Source organism: Erythranthe guttata, chromosome 14 (assembly GCF_056151865.1).
Source record: "Erythranthe guttata isolate IM_541 chromosome 14, IM_541, whole genome shotgun sequence".
Lineage (NCBI taxonomy): Eukaryota > Viridiplantae > Streptophyta > Magnoliopsida > Lamiales > Phrymaceae > Erythranthe > Erythranthe guttata.
Window position 1 is genome coordinate 19991883 of NC_142546.1, and position 22258 is coordinate 20014140.

Consider the following 22258-nt stretch of genomic DNA (forward strand, 5'->3'; position numbering starts at 1 on the left):
TACATGTATATAAAAATATAAAACAAAATGGTTAAACCTTGTATTATTTTAAATAAAATTTATGAATGTTTACTAATTTTTGAATGTTTTTATCAATGAATCTAAAAATTAATATGAGACTATGCCATGAATCCCCTGAATATTAAGTACGATACATTATTAGAATAATTTGAATTATTTTACTTTTTTGTCATTCTTAAAATATGATAAAATTATAATATATGTGCCATTTTAATTAAAAATTAGGATAAAATGCACTTCACCCCCTACAAACTTCTCATTTTCGCACTTTCCCCCTAAAAATTCAAAAACTGAATAATCCCCCTTCAAAATATTAATTTGGTTGCACTTTGCCCAAGAAGCCAATTTTTGGTGGGCATTGTGCAACAAAAATAACACTTTAAATGGACAATGTGCAAAAAGATAATATTTTTAGGGGTAATATGCAACAAAAATGACATATAAAAGGGCAATGTGCACAAATATACTCAAATGCCGATGAACAATCCATCGAAATTTCGCTATCGGAGCAACCCGCAACAAGAATAACATTTTGAAGGGGATATTCACTTTTAAAATTTTGAGGGGATAAAGTGCAAAAATTAGAAATTTTTAGGGAGTGATGTGCAATTTGCCATAAAAATTATCAATATAAAGTTTATTTTTGCAATGTCTTATGAACCTACAAAAAATTCGAGGCGCTGTTTGATCCTGATTCCACCCTTGCAATGAGGGTTGGTTCTTTGTGGGCCCCAAGTCCAAATCCGCTATTCTAACGGCCTATTGAGTCACCATGTTTTACATTATTTCATCAAATATTTGTCGAGTCGAGAGATGGAGGGCCTAGGAACAATGAATTGCGCCTTTGGTACAATTATGTAGCCGAACTTTAACCTATTCTTCCAAATTGTACGAACGTAACTTTAGATTAAAATTATATATATTTAAAAAAAAAAAAAAAAAAAAAAAAAAGCAAACAAACAAATTGACGGTGGGCTAGATAGATTTAAGCCTAATGAGGCCCATGAGAGTTGAATGAATATTGAAGACCAATAGCGTTTACAATGGCCACATTGAAAAAGCATGTCCAACAGGGGCCTCATGGGAAATAATAATAATAATAATAATAATAATAATAATAATAATAATAATAATAATAATAATAATAATAATAATAATAATAATAATAATAATAATAATAATAATAATAATAATAATAATAATAATAATATTATTAAAAAAAAAAAAAAAAAAAAACCGGACATACTCAAGAGGATAAATGTAAATAAGATAACCTTAATTAAGGCATATTAGGAGATTCCTCTGCTGTAACACCAGATTTAATTTGTACATCTCAAGTTCTACTCTTATAATTAATATACTGACCTAAGAAAAACATTGCAAAAATAGTTAAATGAATATTAAGGTATAAACTGAGTCAATACTTGTTCATATAATATAACCTCAACATAAATTTTCCCCATGGTTAGTTATTTAAGTTAACCATAATAGCAAGTCACTTATAATATCAGTAATCCCTCTTCTCCAAAACCAAAAATAATAATAATAATAATTAATTAATTAATAAGTAATCACTACTTGAATTATTCAAATTTAATGGAAGCCAACAAAAAGTTATAAGTTAATCAGTGGTTTGCAGGTTATGAAAACCACTAATTGCTACCTTCAGCTAATTATTTAAATGAGTCCCATGTATTAATAGAGCACGAGGCATGCGTAGAATTAAGCAGCCGTGATATGCCTACTTGGCCCAACCCAATGGGCCTACAAATTATTTACCTATTGGGCCACGAGCCCAATATCGAAGACCACTATCACCGAGGCTCAATCACCTTCAAGTAAGGTTTGGGCCCGACAATCTCAACTAAGCTATAAATAAAGGTTTGAACTCATTCCTTAAGGTACGTCCTATTAACTGAGCAATACTACAACTGTATTCTCTGGACTATTTTCTATGATCAGCACGTCTGACTTAGCGTCGGAGGGGTTTCCGCCGGATCAACTCCCGGCTTAGTTCATGTGTTCTATGATCGCAGGTATCTCAAGGTCATCAAGCTCGTGAGCCAAGGATCCACTCTACTCTTCCTGCTCATTCTACTTCAACACTCTAAGGTGATCTAACTTTAGCATCATCATTTTGGCGCCGTCTGTGGGAAGGCAAACACAATCACGTAGCACACATGATGGCCTTGAGACATCTGCTCAGGAGAGTGTGACACTGTTAACAACCTCCCATCTCGTGGAGGCTATGGCTTGCCACTTCTTCCTCCCCATGCTCGGGATCCACCACGAGATCCTCCTCGTGATGTCCCACTTGATCCTCAACAAGATCCACTTCTTCCCGCCCCTCGATCGGTTCAGACAACCGAGGAGGCCATTCAACGCTAGCAAGGGTTATCGACTCCCTGGGGGCTTACATTTACCCCCAAAATATTTCGTTCGCCAAGGGTTATCGACTCCCTGGGGGTTTATAGTGCCCCCAAAATATTTCGTTCGCCAAGGATTATCGACTCCCTGGGGGCTTACATCTGCCCCCAAAATATTTCGTTCGCCAAGGGTTATCGACTCCCTGGGGGCTTACAGTGCCCCCAAAATATTTCGTTCGCCAAGGGTTATCGACTCCCTGGGGGTTTATAGTGCCCCCAAAATATTTCGTTCGCCAAGGGTTATCGACTCCCTGGGGGCTTACATCTGCCCCCAAAATATTTCGTTCGCCAAGGGTTATCGACTCCCTGGGGGTTTACAGTGCCCCCAAAACATTTCGTTCGCCAAGGGTTATCGACTCCATGGTGGCTTACCTCTGCCCCCAAATGGGGGCCTACCTCCATCCCCCCTCGAACGGTTCAGATAACCGAAGAGGACCTTCAGCGTATGATCGCCGAACCTTCAACAAAATCAACTTCTACTTGCTCCTCTAACGGTTCAGATAACCGATGAGGACCTTCAGAGTATGATCGCAGAAGCTTCAACAAAATCAACTTCTACTTGCTCCTCTAACGGTTCAGATAACCGATGAGAACCTTCAGCGTACGATCACGGAAGCTTCAACTCGGGCCACTGAAGCAGTGGCACCATACATCATCACAAAGAAAGCGAACGCTCCCATCGCGAGGCCCTACTTGGTCCTCAACATGATCAACTTCTCTTTGCTCCTCGAACGGTTCAGATAACCGAAGAGGACATTCAGCGTATGATCGCAGAAGCTTCAACTCGTGCTGCCACTGTCACTGAAGCAGTGGCACCATACATCACCATAGCAGGAGTCAACGCCCCTCATGTGGCTCCAGCCGCAGCACAACCACCGCTATAAGGTAACACCCACCAAACAAGTGTGTCGTAATCATCTACTTCGAACCCTTCAATTCCGAATACAACAACTCACTCGTCGCGGAGAAGCGCGAACTGTGCAACATCGCCGAGAAGCGCAAACTGCGCAATATCGCCCATGTTCACCTCGGAGAGCCAACGCCTCTCCCTTACGAGCTCCTCATTCCAATGATGTCAAAGACATTTGAAGTTCTTCAAAACCATAACAGGGTTCCTGATCGCCTCACCTAAGATGGGGGGATATCCCACCTCAAGGTTTGGCATCTCATCCAAATGGTTGGACATCTCGTCACAAGGGTGGTACATCCTCCCTACCCTTGAACTCCAACAAATTCACATCTCATCTCAAGATTTGGGTATGTTCTCTCCACTCCAAGGATAACACATCCCCAACCTCACGCCCCAAGCGACGAGCGCGGAATCCGCATCCACATTCGCATCCGCGCATGTGCTCCGCTTCCGTGCGGATGCGCTCTGCATCTACGCGCTCAACATCCGCATCCGCGCATGCTCTCTACATCCGCGCGCTTAGCATCCGCGCGGTCTACATCCGCATGCGCACAAGTGCTCCGCTTTCGTGTGCTCTACATCTGCATCCGCGCATGTGTCCCGCTTCCGTGCGGATGAGCTCCGCATCCACGCGTTCCACTCCGCATCTAAGCATGCGTTCCCCATCCGTGCTCTTTGCATTCGCGCATGCGCTCCACATCCGCGCGCTCAGCATCCGCGCACTCAACATCCGCGCGGTCCACATTAGTATCTGCACATCCACATCTGTTATGCTATGCTACGATATGCTATGCTATGCTATGATATGCTATGCTTCCGCATCTGCTATGCTATGCTATGATATGCTATGCTTCCGCGCGCTCCGCATCCGCATCTGCGCATGCGTTCCAAATCCGCGCTCTCCGCATCCGCATCCGTGCATGCACTCCAAATCCGCGCGATCCGCATCCGCTTCAGCGCATGCGCTCCACATCCGCTTCCGCGCACGCATTCTGCATCCGCGCTCTCTACATCCGCGTGCTCAGCATTCCATTGGTTGGACGTCTCATCTTAAGGGTGATACACGCTCTTACATTTCTACCCAAAAGAGTTAGACATTCCAACCTAAGAGTAGCATATCATCTCTCTACCCCAAAGATAAGAAATCTCCAAATGGGGTGGATATCAACAAGCTCAAAAAAAAAAAAAAAAAAAACGAGAAGAAACCCGCGTGCACAGCACGCGCGCGTGGTGTACACGCGGGCCCAGAATCGCACGCGCTCGTCAACAGAGAAAAAAGAAAAAAAAGGAGGAAGGCGCGCGCGTGCTTGGAATGCGCGCGCAAGTGCTGCCCCAGGCGCGACCGCGCGCTCCCATCAGATTGCGCACAACTTTTACTACTCTCCACCAAATTGCGCGTAGATTTTGACGCGCTTCACCAAATCGCAAGAGAATTGCAACGCGCTCCACCAAATTGCACGAGCTCTTTAACGCGCCTACCAAATTGCGTTCGCTATCAAATGGATAAATAAAAAAATATATTTCTCCACGCCATGCCAACGATTAACGCAAGACTACAGCACCAATCTACTCTCGACACGATCCGGTACCCTTTTCGACTTGGCTCCCACATCGTCTCGAGAGTGGGGGGCTTGCAAGACAACTCCCACGAGGAGAGCACTCGCTCCGTCCTATAACCCCTTGCGAAGCAACTCCCACGAGGAGCCAACTCCCTCGGGTCTAGGAAACCACAGCGAGATAACTCCCACGAGGAGCCTACTCGCCGAGTACTACAACCCGCAGCGAGACAACTCTCACGAGGAAACAACTCGCTCGGTCCTACAACCCGCAGCGAGACAACTCCCACGAGGAGACAACTCGCTCGGTCCTACAACCCGCAGCGAGACAACTCCCACGAGGAGACAACTCGCTCGGTCTTAAAGACCCGCAGCGAGACAACTCCCACGAGGAGCCAACTCGCTCGGTACTACGAACCCGCAGCGAGACAACTCCCACGAGGAGCCAACTCGCTCGGTACCCCAACCCGCAGCGGGACAACTCCCACGAGGAGCCAACTCGCTCGGCACTACGAACCCGATACAAGGCAACTCCCACGAGGAGCCACCTCGCTCGGTAAAAAGACTCGTTGCGAGACAACTCCAACGAGGAGGCAACTCGCTCAGAGCGACCTGAATCCGCCCGCTCCCCAGTCGCGCGTCATCCAACGCTCCTACAACTTCATTGCGAGACAACTCCCACGATGAGACAACTTGCCCGCAATTCACTATATAATTGCAAGCTCAAATTAGCACGATTACAACCCTAGAAACACTTAGAGATATTATGAGAATCTATATAGCCTGGCCAGCTTGATTACTCAAAATTTATCTACTTGTTTTCGATGGGTCCTTCATTAAAACGTGGCCACGGTCCAAACATACTTACGACCCACGAGGTCTAACAAGGGGCACGATCCCCATAAAAAACTCTTGAGAGTCTGATCCCCTCCTCAAGTACATCACGCACAAGGCTATATGTAAACACATACAAGCAACGCGTCAAAACATTGACAATGTCGATAAATAACAACTCCCACGAGGAGAATACTAGCTCCCTGCTACTACATTATCGAGAGACAACTCCCACGAGGAGATAACTCGGTCAACTCTATTACCCGACGACGAGACAACTCCCACGAGGAGATTACTTGATCCGTGCTATCACATTATCGCGAGACAACTCTTACGAGGAGATAACTCGATCAACTCTATTACCCCGCGACGAGACAACTCCCACGAGGAGATAATTTGCTATTACATCGTCGCGGGACAACACCGACGACTCAAGTAACTTACATCGCGACAACTTGGTCGCGCTACGCGCCAACGCGCATTCACGCCCCTCCGACACACGCTCCAACGCGTTTTCGCACACCATCGACTACTACAATTTTTACTCTCGACACGATATGTCACCCATTTCAATATGGCCCACACATCGACTCGAGAGTGGGGGGCTTAATGATATGCCTAATTGGCCCAACCCAATGGGCCTACAAATTATTTAACTACTGGGCCACGAGCCCAATATCGAAGACCACTATCACCGAGGCCCAATCACCTTCAAGTAAGGTTTGGGCCCGACAATCTCAACTAAGCTATAAATAAAGGGTTGAACTCATTCTTTAAGGTACGTCTTATTAACTGAGCAATACTACAACTGTATTCTCTGGACTATTTTCTATGATCAGCACGTCTGACTTAGCGTCGGAGGGGTTTCCGCCGGATCAACCCCCGGCTTAGTTCATGTGTTCTATGATCGCAGGTATCTCAAGGTCATCAAGCTCGTGAGCCAAGGATCCACTCTGCTTTTCCTGCTCATTCTACTTCAACACTCTAAACTGAGTCAATACTTGTTCATATAATATAACCTCAACATAAATTTTCCCCATGGTTAGTTATTTAAGTTAACCATAATAGCAAGTCACTTATAATATCAGTAATCCCTCTTCTCCAAAACCAAAAATAATAATAATAATAATTAATTAATTAATAAGTAATCACTACTTGAATTATTCAAATTTAATGGAAGCCAACAAAAAGTTATAAGTTAATCAGTGGTTTGCAGGTTATGAAAACCACTAATTGCTACCTTCAGCTAATTATTTAAATGAGTCCCATGTATTAATAGAGCACGAGGCATGCGTAGAATTAAGCAGCCGCCTTTTTATTCACATTTTTTAGACACAAACATTAAACAAGTAATTAATTAGTAAAGATTAAAGAATAAGTTAAATAATTACTTTTAATGCCATTCAGTGACTTGATATGTGGTGTTTGCAAATGATTATTTAAAAGCAGAAGTCAGTGATTGAGCGTTAAGTCATTTTAAGTGCTTATTTCTAAAAGTTGGGGGTGTTTGCAATTATTTCGGAAAATGAACTTAAATAGAAAAAACAGGGTTATGGATGCTTTTAAAAAAATAGCATAAGCAGATTATTTTTACAGAAACAAAAGTTTTAGTTGATTTTGCAAACACCTGAAAACAGATTATGAGCAACAAAAAAAAAAAAAAAACTCATAATCACTTTCAAAAAGCTTTTGCAAACACCACCATAAAACGACATCAAAGATTTTACTTTAATTCCATCATAATCACAGATATTTTTTTAGCGAAAGAATCCACAGTCAACCGCCTATCTGTTCACTAAATAAACATACACTCTCGTATAACAGCTTGCAAACAATTTTAGATATTTGTCTCGTCTAATATACATATTGCTCAATCATTGCAAATCGTGTATTTAAACACCATAGGTGTGTCATGTTTTTTTGGGGGGAAAATATATATAATTCATTATTATAAGATTTTATTTCGACTAGTCAAGAGTTGAACTATTTTTACAATGTATAATAATAAATCGTGTTTTTACAATTAATAAAATTTTATACCAAAATGGACATTTTCTAACTGTCATGGTCCGTTTTAAAACATACTACACTTTATATCTGTATTAGTAATATTTACACTGTAAATAATAATAGTTAGTTATTTAGTTAATTAGGAATATAAATACAGTGCATTGTAGGATGAAGACTTCACGTTTTCCATTCAATTTGTTAATGAGTACTCTTCTTCCTCCATTGTTTTTGCTTGATTATATTTGATACAATAGCATGATAAATTTCGAAAAAAAGGAACACTAGAATACATTTTAATTTTCAAATAGAATATAGATTAAGATATTAATTATATAAAGAATATTTTGAGGTAAAGAAAAGATAAATCTCAATTGTTATTTCGATATGAAGGTTCGTATACATTTAGATGTGTGTGTTGTAAGGCCATGTTTATGAGGTTATTTGAAGCAAATATACGTTAATAATTTAATTGATTTATTTTCAACAAAAAATTACAACGAGTAAATTAAATTTAATCCACTTAAGTATTCGATCAATTTAAAATTCAAATCTTCAACGGACAATATATAAAACTAAAAACAAGTGTCTAAAATAAAGTCTCCTCAACAAAAAAGTAGGGAAAACGACTTTTTCTATGGTAACTTTAAGAGAGAGTCTACGAGATGCTATAATTTGAACTATAAATCTATTTAACTAACCAGCTACTAATCGATCACACATACACCTGTGTGTAGGGGCGTATCTATAGGTAGACATGGCCACGGGGCGGGTCGGGTCCGGGTCCGGGTCCGGGTCCGACTTTTAGGGACCCGGAACCGATCCGCAGGGAGGCGGGTCTGGTTTCGGGGTGGGTCCACCCGGGCTATCCGGGTCCGGTTCGGGTCCGGGTCCACCCGGTTTTTCAAATTTTTTTTTTTTTAAGAAAGAAAAAAAACTATATTGAAACTTGAAAAAAATAATTTAAATTCAAAATTAAAAAAATAATTTAATTTAAGACTTTGAGACATAAACTAAATAAAATAAAAGTTGTGAAGATTGAATTATGGGTTTTAATAAGTGAAAGTAATAATTGAGAAATTTTTCAAAATTTCAAAATTCAGAAAATATCAAAATTCAATATTTCTTTTAAATTAAAACGTATTTTTTTTATATATTTTCAAAATTAAATATATATGCATTTGTTATTAGTCGAGATTTTTGATATTAATAATAGTCAACGTGACAATTAATAATTTATAAAACATTAGTTATACAATTATTATAATCATTTTACAGTGTTATTTATATGTGTAGATTAATCGTTCAAGATCACCGGGTGTAGCATCGATAAAACCAAACAAACAGCTTAGTTTTAAGTGTTCTTCATCTCAGGCGGCTAATATCTAGTGGAGTTTAAAACAAAAACATAATATTTCTTAAAAAAGAAAGACAAAAAAATATATTTAAAAAAAAAAAAAAAAAAAAAAAAAAGGACTGCATTAAATGTATTATATATTTTTTTGACATAATTTATTATTTAGTGTTTGCAAATGTAATTTGTCTTGAAACATTTTAAAAATAAACTTTATTAGGACATCTAATACATTTTTAATTAACAGGCTGAAAATTCAAACTTGTTTGCAACAATGCAACTTCTAGGTAATTAAGTTGTTTGAATCAGTTTTGTCTTGAATAACTGCACACACTTCCAACTTTTAAGAATACATATTTTTTTTTTCTCAATTTGATATTTTGATTGCAGATAAAATTTTATTGATGCACTTGATTTTCATTCATTATTAATAAAAGAAAAGGTTAAAAGTAATCATTTGTATTCCAAAAGTCACATGTAGCTACATAACTATATTTAGATGGGACAAGTACATTAGATAATTTTAATTTTACAATAACTTTGTAACACCACTTTAATGAAGTTCCAAGGCCAAATCAATTTTACAAGTACGAGGCCTTTTTTTCATTTTTGTGAAATTGTGGGTGGATATGGAAATAAAAAATGAAATTGTGAGCTCAAATGCAATTGACACATTTCAAAGTTGACATCATTATATTATTTGAAATGTTAAATGTCGCTTCAATTTTACTAATGTCGTTTTGACTTCGGACCTGATTTTGACATATTTCTATTTTGATTTTGGCAAAATTCAAAACACGAAAACTATAGTCCTTTGGGTCAGCTTTCTAATCCAACTTAAATCCGCTAGACTGGATGCCGTGTGACAAAGTTATGCATGAATGAGTCACATTTTGAATTTTAGATACCTCAATACATCAAAGTTGTGAACAATATCCATTGATTCATGTATATCTTTCTCGTCCGACATTCAATTTTGATGATTCAAGTTGAATTAGAAAAGTTACTCAGAATATTACAAATTCTATTTTTCGGGTTTTGCAAAATTTGGAATTAAAAATGATCAAAAATCACGTTTGAAGTCGAAACGGTATTATTAAAGCTCGGACGACATTTATCACATCCCTTATATTATTATGTATTTTATAACATATGTTTAATGAAAAATGAAATGTATTAGTCCATAGATTCTGACCCCCAAAAATAAAAATCAATTTTCACAAAATTTCGTATCAATATTCCCATTTTTTTATTTAATTCGTTTAGAAAAGAATTCACATAATTGAAATCGGTATGTTTCAAAAAAAAATGCTAATTTCAATTTGGTACATTAACTTACACCCATGTGTTACTATGTTCTATTGTATATTAATTACACCCGGTGAATTTTACTGAGTTGTTTTTTTTTTTTTTTTTTTTTTTTTTACTTTTGATCTGCACACGATAATACCCATAATGATGTGTTGAACTTACACATCCCTATCCTATGATATAATCCGATAAAATTCATCGAGTAGTGTATAATTCGATAAAATTCATCGAGTTCTGTATAATATGGTAAAATTCATGGAGTGTTGTATAGAACAAATCTCATGTAACGACGGTTTCTTTGGAAAAGAAGTGGCAATGTATAATATGGTGTCAAGTTGCATGAAGCTACTTTTTCATGGGAATAAAAATTAGTGATTGACCAAGTGTGGGATTTTAGCCTTTTTGTTTGACCCTTCTTAATTCTTAGTGTATGTATGGGCTAATAATATTCCAAATTAGGAAATATATATTATATTGTAGTTCAATATGTTCACACTCTCTATGGTTTGGCTGCCATTTCTTGGTTTTCACAAATTGTTGAATGAGATTAATCAAATTATGTGTACACCTCTTGGTGTTCTTTTTTAGTTTTATTCATATTTTTTTCAGGAAAATGGACATTATATTTTACATAAATAATTCTTTCTTTATTAATCAACATTCTTGTTACTTAGCTTCGAATTATTTATAGAATCTAAGACTAGGATAAGTTTCAATTTATTTTCACTTTGCATTCTTGAAATATATTATTTTGTCGGTTTCCACAGAAAAAAGAAAATAAGAAAAAAAAAAGTTAATATTATTTTGCTCTTTCAATCAGAGTCAAAAGACTGTATTTTAAGAATGTACGCTCCTTAAGCTTTTTTTGGTAAAAAAATAAAATGATATGTAAAATTGTTTTCAAATTTGTGTCAAGAAAGAAAAAGGTCAAAAATTGTTTCCGACCATAGTCATCGCAAAATACTCGTAAATGCCTACAATAATGTTTTTGATTTTCCACGTTAAAAAAAATGTTTTTTTTTTCCTTTCAGAAAATTGTTATTTTCATTTTTTTTAAAACTCGCACCAGATAGGCCGGTTGAATCGGTTAAACCGCGAACTATTGCCTTGTTCAGTCTGGTTAAACCGTAATATCAAAACTTGAGTGCAAATCAGATTTTTTGTCCCAAAATTGTGCTTTTTTTTATATATAAAAATAAACAAATAAAATGGAAGAAAAAAATGCCTGTTTACTCGTTATTTGAAAAAAAGAAAAATAAAATAAAATTGGAAGATATGTTATTTTTATTATAATTTTTATAATATTTGAAATAATTCAGTGTGATATGTGTTGATATGTTGTGTATGTAAAAGAAAATTAAGTTTGATTTACATTTTAATTGAAAATGAGTAACGAGTTAACATGTGTGAGAAAAATATATGTATAAATAGTTATAAAATAAAAAAATGAAAAAAATGGGTTGAACCGGTCCAGCGAATTCAAAGACGAATCAATCCGTTTTCAATTCCTTCTGTGCGTGGCTCGGGTTCCTGAACACTTTGACTTGTGCTAAAAGTCCACGTTAAACACGCTGAACGTACATCAAGCGCAAATAGCCAATAATAATCATATAAAAATTCGTTTACTTTCCAACATTGCACAATAAAAACGCATTTAAAAATGGTTAATTTCATGCCTAAAAAATAGACAACTTCTCAATATTCCGAATACACTAATAAATAATTGACTTTTTTCATTTATGAAAAAAGTCAACATTTCAGCAGTCAAAACATCCATTCAAACGTAAATGACGTCAAAAATAACTTCATTTTTTTCAAAAATTCAGATCAGTGTAGAGAATAATAATATAATATTAATACTCGTACAAATATACGTATACGCGTAATAAATATTAAATAGTTTCTCCACACCCACATGCAGTATATATATATATATATATATATATATATATATATATATATATATATATATATATATATATATATATATATATATATATATATATATCTCGCACGTGTTATTTGACCATTCCGCCCAATTACATCACTTTCCACGAACCTCAGGGCTTCGTCCCTGCATGAATTTCTATTTTATTTTGTTATTTAATTTTCTTCTTGTTTTCATATATTAATTAACTAAGGACAAATTACGGCCACCCTGAGTTATTGTTAAATTACGAAACCTCCTCTTGTTTTGATAATTATGGTCATTCTTTCAATTATGTATTATCTTACTAAAAAAATTCTTCAGTTAATTTTGGAAAATCGAACCGAAATTTTGGTACGTCAACATTTTATACCGTTTACCGATCTAAATATACGATTTGGTTCGATAAATAACCGAATTAAATAAATTTTATTTAAAAATAATTAAAAGGATGGTGGCTGTAATTACTCAAACAATATGAGTTTTTTTTTCGTAATTTGTCCATACCTCGTAGGGTGACGGTAATTTGCCCATTAACTAAAGAATAAAATAAATTATTCAATTTTTTGGACTTTAATAAATGGCCCACTACTTAATTTAATCCCAAAATTCAAATATATATAGCCATTGGGTCATTGGCACCTTTCAATCATCTCTTCCACCTTTCATTCCAGACTGAAGCAGAGTGAGTCGACTCAGTTACCATAACAAAAAATAAAAAAAAAATCATCACTCTTAGTTTTTAGAGAGAGAGAGAAAATGGGGAGGGCACCGTGCTGTGAGAAAATGGGGTTGAAGAAAGGGCCATGGACAGATGAAGAAGATCAGATTCTCATCAAATACATCAATCAGAACGGCCATTCCAATTGGCGCGCTCTTCCCAAACGCGCCGGTACTAATTCAATCTCTATCGAAACTACAGATAGTTTCTTCAAGTAATAATTGAGTTAATTGAAAATGGCATTGAGAAAATAATTAATTTTTTTTTTGGTTTGGGTATTAGGGCTTTTGAGGTGCGGAAAGAGTTGCCGGCTCCGGTGGGTGAATTACTTGCGGCCGGATATTAAGAGAGGGAATTTCACGGCGGAGGAGGAGGAGATTATCATCAAATTGCACGCCGAGTTGGGAAATAAGTATGTTTTTTTCTTTCTTTTTTTTTTTTTTTGGAAGAAGAAAATTTTGAATTGAAAAGTGGGAAAATCAAAACTTCTGAGTCTGACATTTGTGATTTGATCTGATTTGTTTATTTGCAGATGGTGTGTGATTGCAGCAAAATTACCAGGCCGCACAGACAACGAAATCAAAAACGTGTGGCACACACACTTGAAGAAGAAGAAGATGATGAAATCGGAGACGAAAACTCAGAGCACCGACTCGTCTGAGTTGGATCTGAAATCGGAGAAGCATTCGGCGGAGGATCACGATCCGTGTTCGCCGGTCAATTCGTCGAGCGAAATCTCATCGGTAACCTCCGCCTCCGCCGCCGTCGGCTCCGGCGAGTTCGACTTCAACATGCTGACGGATTCGTTGGAGAGTTTGACGGAAATGGGGGAAAGCTTCTGGTCGGAGGTTTTCTCCGGGAGCGATTGGAGTGCTAGCAGTAGTGATATTTCCGCCGCCGGCAATGGTGATTCCGATCTGCTTCAGTTTGCGGAATCGTTTGCTTCCGATTTAAATACGGGGATTTGCGATGATTTTTGGGGGAACTTGTTTAATAGGGCTCAGGATTTGACGGAATCTTTTGATTTTTTTGTGAATTAACAAATTTTCTTAATTGTGGTTTAGTTATTCGAACTTGTGATTTGTAGTGTAACTTACATTTGTTTGAAACTGATATTCCAATTAAAATCTTTAATTTTTATTTTCTTTGAATTTTTGTCATTAAGATATTAATATTAAAATGTCCAGTCAAATTTCAACTAAATCTATTGAAATACAGAATACTTTACTTTAATGAATAATAATTTAGTTCACTTAGTAAAATTAAGTGAAAGTTGACTAATTAGACTATTTAGTATTAATATTTTGATTTTAGGAGTTTTGGGATGGAAAAATATGTTTTGAAACATTTAGCTTAATTTTTTTGGGCGCAACGAGTAATAATTCAAGTTTGATTTTCATACAAATATTTTTTGGGTTGAGTTTGTCGCATATGATTGTCCAATGCGTTGTTTACTTGTTATTACTAAGACATAGTTCGCTTGGTGCTTAGACTCTAGTTCATTTGTGAACTAAAGAATCTGTAACTAGTTCTACAACAAACATGATACGATTAGGAGTTAGGACATGGGTCGATTTTACTTTACAATCAACTGATTTCTTACATATAAATTTTGGCAACCAATCCATCAAAATTAAGTTGGTAGCTTAACAAATTCACGTATAATTTGATATGTTGATTATTGCTTCTATGTTAAAAAAAATCGGTTGGTCAATAAAGTAGTATCAATTGACTTTATATATATATATATATATAATAAGTAACTAATTATATAAATAATTCATTATTTATTAGATTTATTATAAAAAAACATACTTTACATGTAATAAAATATTTATTAGTATTTGTATTTGATAAATAACGATTAACATTAATTTAGAAAAATAATATTTGAAATTTGTATGAAAATGAGCATCCAATAATTAACAACAAACAACCTATTATATAATCGATAAAGTCGTTTGTCAACCAATCCAAACCATGAAAATCCAGACGATGGTCATTGAACCTAAAAGACAAACACTATTTGATCGTCAACTTCTTAATATTGACGCCCGTCGCCAGCTATCTAAAAAGTGAAAAAAAAAAAAAAAAAAAAAAAAAAAACTTAAGCTTACCTAAAAATAAAACAAATAGGAAAAATCATCATTTCCCAAAATGAATAAGATAAATTAACCATGAATGAGTTATCTTTAAAAAAAGCAAGTGATTAATTGTTTATGACACACTAAATTAAGGGCCCCAAGTTCAATTGTGCAGGCCAACTTGTTTGTAAAGCATCTTATCTATGCTGAAAACAAGATTTTCTTCAAATTATTAAATGTATTTGAAGCAATCAATATATCTACTTGTTATTTTACAAATTCATCAAGTTGCACCTAGCCATTATGATGAAATTAATTCACCTCATCTAGTCACTATCTTCGAGTTCACCTTTTATTTTATTTCTTAAGAAAAGGTTAAATTGCTTTATTAAAAAAATAATATAAAATTCCATATGGACAAGAAAAGCACCGTGAATCACGTTTTAAACACATTCACAATATTATAATAATTAATTCATGCTTAATAAAAAAAATAATAGACCACTTGCTCTAACATCTAACATGTGAGTTGGGATTGATTTTCTAAGCTGAAATGATTTGTGCAGGCACAAATTAAACATTCAGGCACATTTTTTACCATTTCTCAAAAAACAAAAGGTAAAAAACTCAAAAACTCTCTCTACCCTTTCGATTTTCTTTCGCAAAGCCCGTGCAAATCGTCAACAGATCGGATGTAATTTTTACGTTTTTACGATCCTCTTGTTATGTAGATTACGAATCCGAAAAAAAAAACGAAAAAAATCGGACTTTGGCCTGCTCGTGTGAATTTACGCGAGCACTTCCCAAGTGCTCGCGTAAATTCACGCGAGCAGGCCTTGTTAATTTTTTTTTTTTTTTTTTTAATTGCTCGTGTAAAAACACACGAGTGGTTGCAAAGTGCTCGTGTGAAATCACACGAGCACTTTGCAACCACTCGTGTGTTTTTACACGAGCAGATTAAATTTTTTTTTTTTTTTTTATATAATTTTTTTTATAGAATTATAAGATGCTCGTGCAAAAACATGCGAGCATTTCAACAGTGCTCGTGTGAAATCAGATGAGCACTGTTGAAATGCTCGTGTGTTTTTGCACGAGCACCAAAATTTAATTTTTTTTTTTTTTTTTAATTTTTAATTTGGTAGGAATAGTACAAAAGGTAAATAGTTATGGTAAAAAGGTAAAAAACCATGGTAAAAAAGTGCATGAATGTTTAATTTGGCCTGCGTATATCACCACCCTTTTCTAAGTGGTCTAATTGGTTGAGCAGGATATTGCGATATTATCTTGTTCAATTTCGAACTAGCAGTATTTTCTCACATCTCTTGTGCAGTTTAAAAGTTATTGTGCCAAGTCGAAGTACACTTGGTGCAATTCGAGTGAATGGACCTCATTGCGTTGGGTTTTATTTAATGTTTACTTTATCATTAAAAAAAAAACTAAAAATACCCAATTAGCTTATGACAATCTCCACTTCCCACATTTTTCCTTTTCTCTTTTTTTTCTTTTGTGCGTTTTAAAATTGGATAATGATTTTTAGTGAAGTGATCCATGTTTCTAAACTCAAATTAATATATTGAGATAGTTGGATGACTTCATCATCGATATCTAATCTAATTAACATTAAAGAATAATTAAATACATCACCTAGATCTAATATAGCAAAAAAATATGAAAATATGTAATTCAAAATGTTGCTTTACAAAGAGCGAGAAGAGCGAAATGTCTAGCTAGTTATTACGATTCAAAAGTAGGGTTGTAAATGACTCGGACTCGAATTTAGATTGGCAAATTTTTCGAACTCGAGCTAGAGCTTTTATTTTCTGAGCTTGGACTTGAGTCAAGATTGTCGCTCGAGTTCAACTCATTTTGCCTTTTTTTTTTTTTAATACCATTATTTTTTATTACACTAAATTATTTACTACAATAAAAAATAGAAGATAATAAATTATTTTTTATATGTATTTTTATTTATTTATTTGTTATTATTATTATTATTATTATTATTATTATTATTATTATTATTATTATTATTATTATTATTATTATTATTATTATTATTATTATTATTAGTAGTAGTATTATTATTATTATTATTATTATTATTATTATTATTATTATTATTATTATTATTATTATTATTATTATTATTATTATTATTATTAGTATTATTATTATTATTATTATTATTATTATTATTATTATTATTATTATTATTATTATTATTATTATTATTATTATTATTATTATTATTATTATTATTATTATTATTATTATTATTATTATTATTATTATTATTATTATTATTATTATTATTATTATTATTATTATTATTATTATTATTATTATTATTATTATTATTATTATATACAACTACAAATGGGGCCGAACTTGAGATCCTCAGAAAGCTCAAACTTTTGTCGAGCCGACACCGCTTATTTACACCCATATTCAATAGGAACAGTCGTAAACTGTGTCAAGATTATTTTATTGTATGTTAAGCAAGTGTCTAGGATTAGAAGAAAGATCCGAGCAAGGAGTGATAATATATAGTAGGTAGCGCAAGATAGCGTGATGCCATTTGACCAAAGTTCGATTTTTTTTATTCAAATGCCTTCTATGTCGAACTCGTCACACATAGTTAACTTACTGTGATTACACCTCTAGTTCAGGCTCGGTCTGTTGCATGAGACTGAAATTTTATAAATGGTTGGTTGAACGTTCTTTTATTACTAAAAAAAATCATCAAAGAAGCTAGAGCTCCGTAACAAGAAACTTGAAATTGAAAGTCCATATGTTAAAAGATTAGCATCTACAACAGTTGAATTCAAAATTATGTTTGAACAAGTCGAGAAACTGAATGACAATGAAAAGCTAATGAGTCACAGTGATTTATTACCTATCTAGATGGAAGTTGCATTGGAAGAAAAAGATCTAGTAGAAGCTAATTCGTGGCAGTGACAACGAGCATATGTCAGGCAATATATATGGGTAAGGAGCTTGTTAAAGGAGCTCAACTTTGATCAAGAAGATTAAACAAAAGTTTTTTGTTGATAACAAGTCAGCGATTGTACTAGCGAATAGGGGTGAGCAAGTCGGACCCATCAACCCGCTACACCCGTTAAACCCGTGAAAAACCGCCCCGTTGGGGCCGGACGGATAGATCCATCCATAGGATTGGGTCCTAAAATGGTGAAGAACCGTGGGTTTGGGTCTTAGACGGGTTCAATTTTTTTTAATACCCGTGAAACCCGTCCCGCCCCGCCATACAAAACGACGTCGTTTTGTTTACGTTATATAGTATAATAAATTAATAATATTAATGAATAAATAAAGTATCTCTAGTGTATCAAATACATAAATCAACTAAACTATAATTGTGGAAGTAATAGCTATAAAGATTATGAAAATCTCTAAGAAAATGTAGGAAAAAAAGCATATATATACAACGGTCAACACACGGCAGAAAAAAGAAGAAGAAAATGGTGTTGAATGGAGCTGAATAGCGTTAGTTATGCTTGAAAAAACTATATTTATTTTATTTAAATTTTGTCTTTTAAGTTATGAATTAGTTATTTTTAGTTTTATATTAATTTTTATTTACTCTTGACATTTACATTATTTATGTTTGGTTTCAATTTAAAATTTTAGGTTATTCATTTTAGTTTCTAATTATTCTCCCGTAAAACTTATAAATTATATATAAAAAAAAATAGTTTAGACGATAACGGGTTTCGACCCGTAAAGGTTGGGTCCTACTACAAACCCGCCATGGACCCGCCTATCATAAACCCGTTAAAACCCCACAAGTTTGGTTCTTCAAAATCAAGAACCGTTGTTTGACGGGACGAGGGCGGGTTTTGATAGAACCCGCGGGTTTATGGCCCGCGCACACCCCTACTAGCGAATAATCCAATGTTTCATGATCGAATCAAACACAGTGATACTCGGCATCATTCCATTCGAGAGTGCAATGCAAAGAAGGAAGTTCAAGTTAAGTTTGTGAAGTCTAAAGATCAAAACTGTTTATATCTTCACGAAACCTCTGAAAAGAAAATTGTTCGAGAAATTGAGGAATCAACTTGGAATGCGAGAATTGAGCTTAGGGTGGCGTGTTGGAAATGAATAAGCTAGATTCATTATAAATCAAGTTCAAAGAATTGAAAATTCTAGAGTTATAGAGAAAAAAAGAGGGTATTCCAGTGAGTCTTGTAATTGTGTTGATTGGGTGAGTAGTATTCAAAGAAGTGAAGTTAGTAAAAATATTTTTATCTCCTCTCTACTACTCTTTATCTCTACAAAAATAATAAAAATAATTATTTATTTTATTATTATCTTGATGATAAAAAAAAAAAAAAAAATCCCAAGTACAGTTGTAACTTGTAAGTTGTAACTAGAAATATGATTATTTATTTTTTTGCTTAATAGAATAATTCATTCTTTTGAAAATTGCTGGAATTTTCTTCATTTGTAAATATTTTACACTGTAAATAAGATGCATTTTGTTTTTGTGTAGGAATCTAGTTGGGCCTGAATCAGCCCACACCTTTATAAAGTAATCATTTAGGATGAAAAAAAATACTATTAATACAAATATTAATTATTTGATAAATATATAATTTATGAATTTATAATACAAAAATCTTTATGGTGACTAGGGGTCGAAATCGGACAGAATGGATCGAAAATGGTTTTTTCGATTCCAATTTCTTTTTAAGAAAAAAATGGGTTCTAATTTCTGTTCCAAAAAAATTGGAATGCAAAAATTCATTCTGATTCAGAACGCCTCAGAATCAACGGAATTTTCAAATTTTCAAAAATCACATTAGTATATAATATCTTGTTCTAAATTCGAATATAATGCTAATTTTCACAATATTTTTCTATCTTTTTCGAAAATTTGCAGGAAAATGAAAGGAAATTAAAAAAAAAAAGGGACAAAACACAATAAATAAAACCACATATATGAACAACAAATTAAAACATAGATTTTATGATAAGGAAAAATGCAATCGAGAGTTTCTGATACCAATCAATCTTTTCTAATGTTATAATTTACTTGGCCCTTCGATTTACATATTTCATATAAAATATAACATAAGTTATATCATGGAATTATAAAATATATCATAAAATTATATTATATATTTAAAAAAAATCAAAATATTTGGAACTAAAATTGGATCGGAAATTGTAATTTTGCATAATTTTATACACAGTTCTGATCCGTTCCAAATAAATTCGAAAAAAATGGAAATCAGAATTTCAGAAATCATAATGAAAAATACGATTTTAAATTCAGAACTTTTTAAATTCGAATTAAGAAATTATATTCCGAGTTTCACCATTAATGGTGACACGAAACCGATGATAGTTGCACTTGCACCTTTATTTTGAGCATGTTATGTTCAATGAAACATTCAATACGCATCAACAACATTTGTAAATTATTGTAATATTTTTATTTTAGTTTAATCCCAAATACGAAGTTGCAGTTAAACTTAAAAAGTTAGTTCGGATAATTGGTATGCTCCCTACGTCCCATATTATATGTCGTTTTGGGTGGTTGAGTGTATATTAAAAAATTCAATAATTACGCATAAATTATACCAAAAATAACATATTAAATATTAAAATACCCTTGTTATTGATTATTTTTCAAATTAATTATGAGTGATAAGGGCAAAATAAATAAAAATCCAATTAATGTTTTATTGGAACTCTAAAATAATAAATAATTTGAGATTAACTCCAAAAAACAAATAATATGAAACATAAGGGGTAATCATTTTTGGGAATATGTTTCATTTAATTAATTTAAACATTTAGCCAATTATTGATTTATATCATGAATGAAACCACATTCATATTTGGCCTTTTAAAAGTTAATTAATCAAATTGATTTAAGTTATTCATCCAAATTGAGACAAAAAATGTATTAAATTATATAGATTTTATATTCATAAAGAATATTGATATAAAGTCATGTAAGAGATGGCCTAGCGGTTGGAGAAAGTGGTTATGTGTCAATTGACCCAAGTTCAAGTCCCCTTGCCAACGATCGCTAGGTCGAGCTTGTCACACATAGCTTAGTATGGTTTACGTCTCTCGTATGGTTTGCAAGCTATTATACGAGAGTGTAGGTTTACCCAGTGCACCTATATGGTTGACTGTGAGTTCCTTCATTAACAAAAAAAAAATTGATATAAAGAGTAATATTCCTTTAATGTCTCAATATTGTGAAATATTATTATAGCAGTTTGACTTAGACTGAAAATAGACAACTTAGTTGGAGAGTTTAGGCTAAAAATAGACAATCTAGATTGAAAGTGGACAGCTTAATTGGAGAATTTAGACTAAAAATAGACATCTTAGATTGAAAATTAATAAAAATAACATATTTTCAAAGATGTAGTAGGCGAAAATTAGATGGTTGGCGACAAAGAACTGGTAATGGGGCTAAGCAGGGGTGTGAACGAGCCGAGTTCACCTGTTTTGGCAGGCTCGAGCTCCGGCTCATCGAGTTTTTTTTTTTTGTTCGAGCTCGAGTCCAAGCTCATTTTGTTTGTTTTTTTTTTTCTGAAAAAATATTTAAATTATGATAAAACGAATTGAAAATAAACAATAACTGTAGTTATATATATTTTTTAATATTTATATATTCTTTTTTATACTATTTCTATAATATTTTATATAATTATACATTATTTAAATTTAAACAATATATATATATATATATAAAAGATAAGGCTCGCGAGCCGGCTCGAGAGATTACGAATAACTAAAAACAAGCCGAACTCGAGATTGAAAAACTTGAGTTCGAGTTCGAGTTTTTTTTGAGCCGGCTCATCGAGCTCACGGAGTGAAGGTCATTTTGAGAACAAATGAGTTGGAGGTGAATAAAGTAGTTCCAGTCTAGAGTGAATATTTTCAGTCTAAGCTCTCCAACTAAGATGTCAGAGGACTTATAGCCAATGCAAAAAAATAATATCCTGATTTGAAAGAATATTAGTTCCCGGTGGTGTTTAGCAAATTAGCCCTAAGTCAAACTTAGTTGATCATTCATTAATCATTACAGTTGAAAAACTTAAATTTTAAGTATTTTCTTAA

The 22258-nt window shown here is 34.0% G+C and overlaps 1 protein-coding gene across 1 annotated transcript; it reads left to right on the top strand.

Moving 5' to 3' along the window:
- Positions 1-12973: 12973 nt before the first annotated feature.
- Positions 12974-14218, top strand: LOC105950141 (transcription factor MYB30). Its single transcript, XM_012973459.2, has 3 exons — positions 12974-13238; positions 13350-13479; positions 13600-14218. The coding sequence occupies exons 1-3, from the start codon at positions 13106-13108 to the stop codon at positions 14105-14107; spliced, it is 771 nt and encodes a 256-aa protein (XP_012828913.2). The 5' UTR covers positions 12974-13105; the 3' UTR covers positions 14108-14218.
- Positions 14219-22258: the final 8040 nt, after the last annotated feature.

Excerpts from the sequence above, each read along its gene's own strand:
- LOC105950141 (XM_012973459.2), top strand. The coding sequence starts at position 13,106 with ATGGGGAGGGCACCGTGCTGTGAGAAAATGGGGTTGAAGAAAGGGCCA. Across the intron at positions 13,239-13,349 it reads CGCTCTTCCCAAACGCGCCG|GGCTTTTGAGGTGCGGAAAG; the intron begins GTACTAATTCAA and ends TTTGGGTATTAG. Across the intron at positions 13,480-13,599 it reads CACGCCGAGTTGGGAAATAA|ATGGTGTGTGATTGCAGCAA; the intron begins GTATGTTTTTTT and ends GTTTATTTGCAG.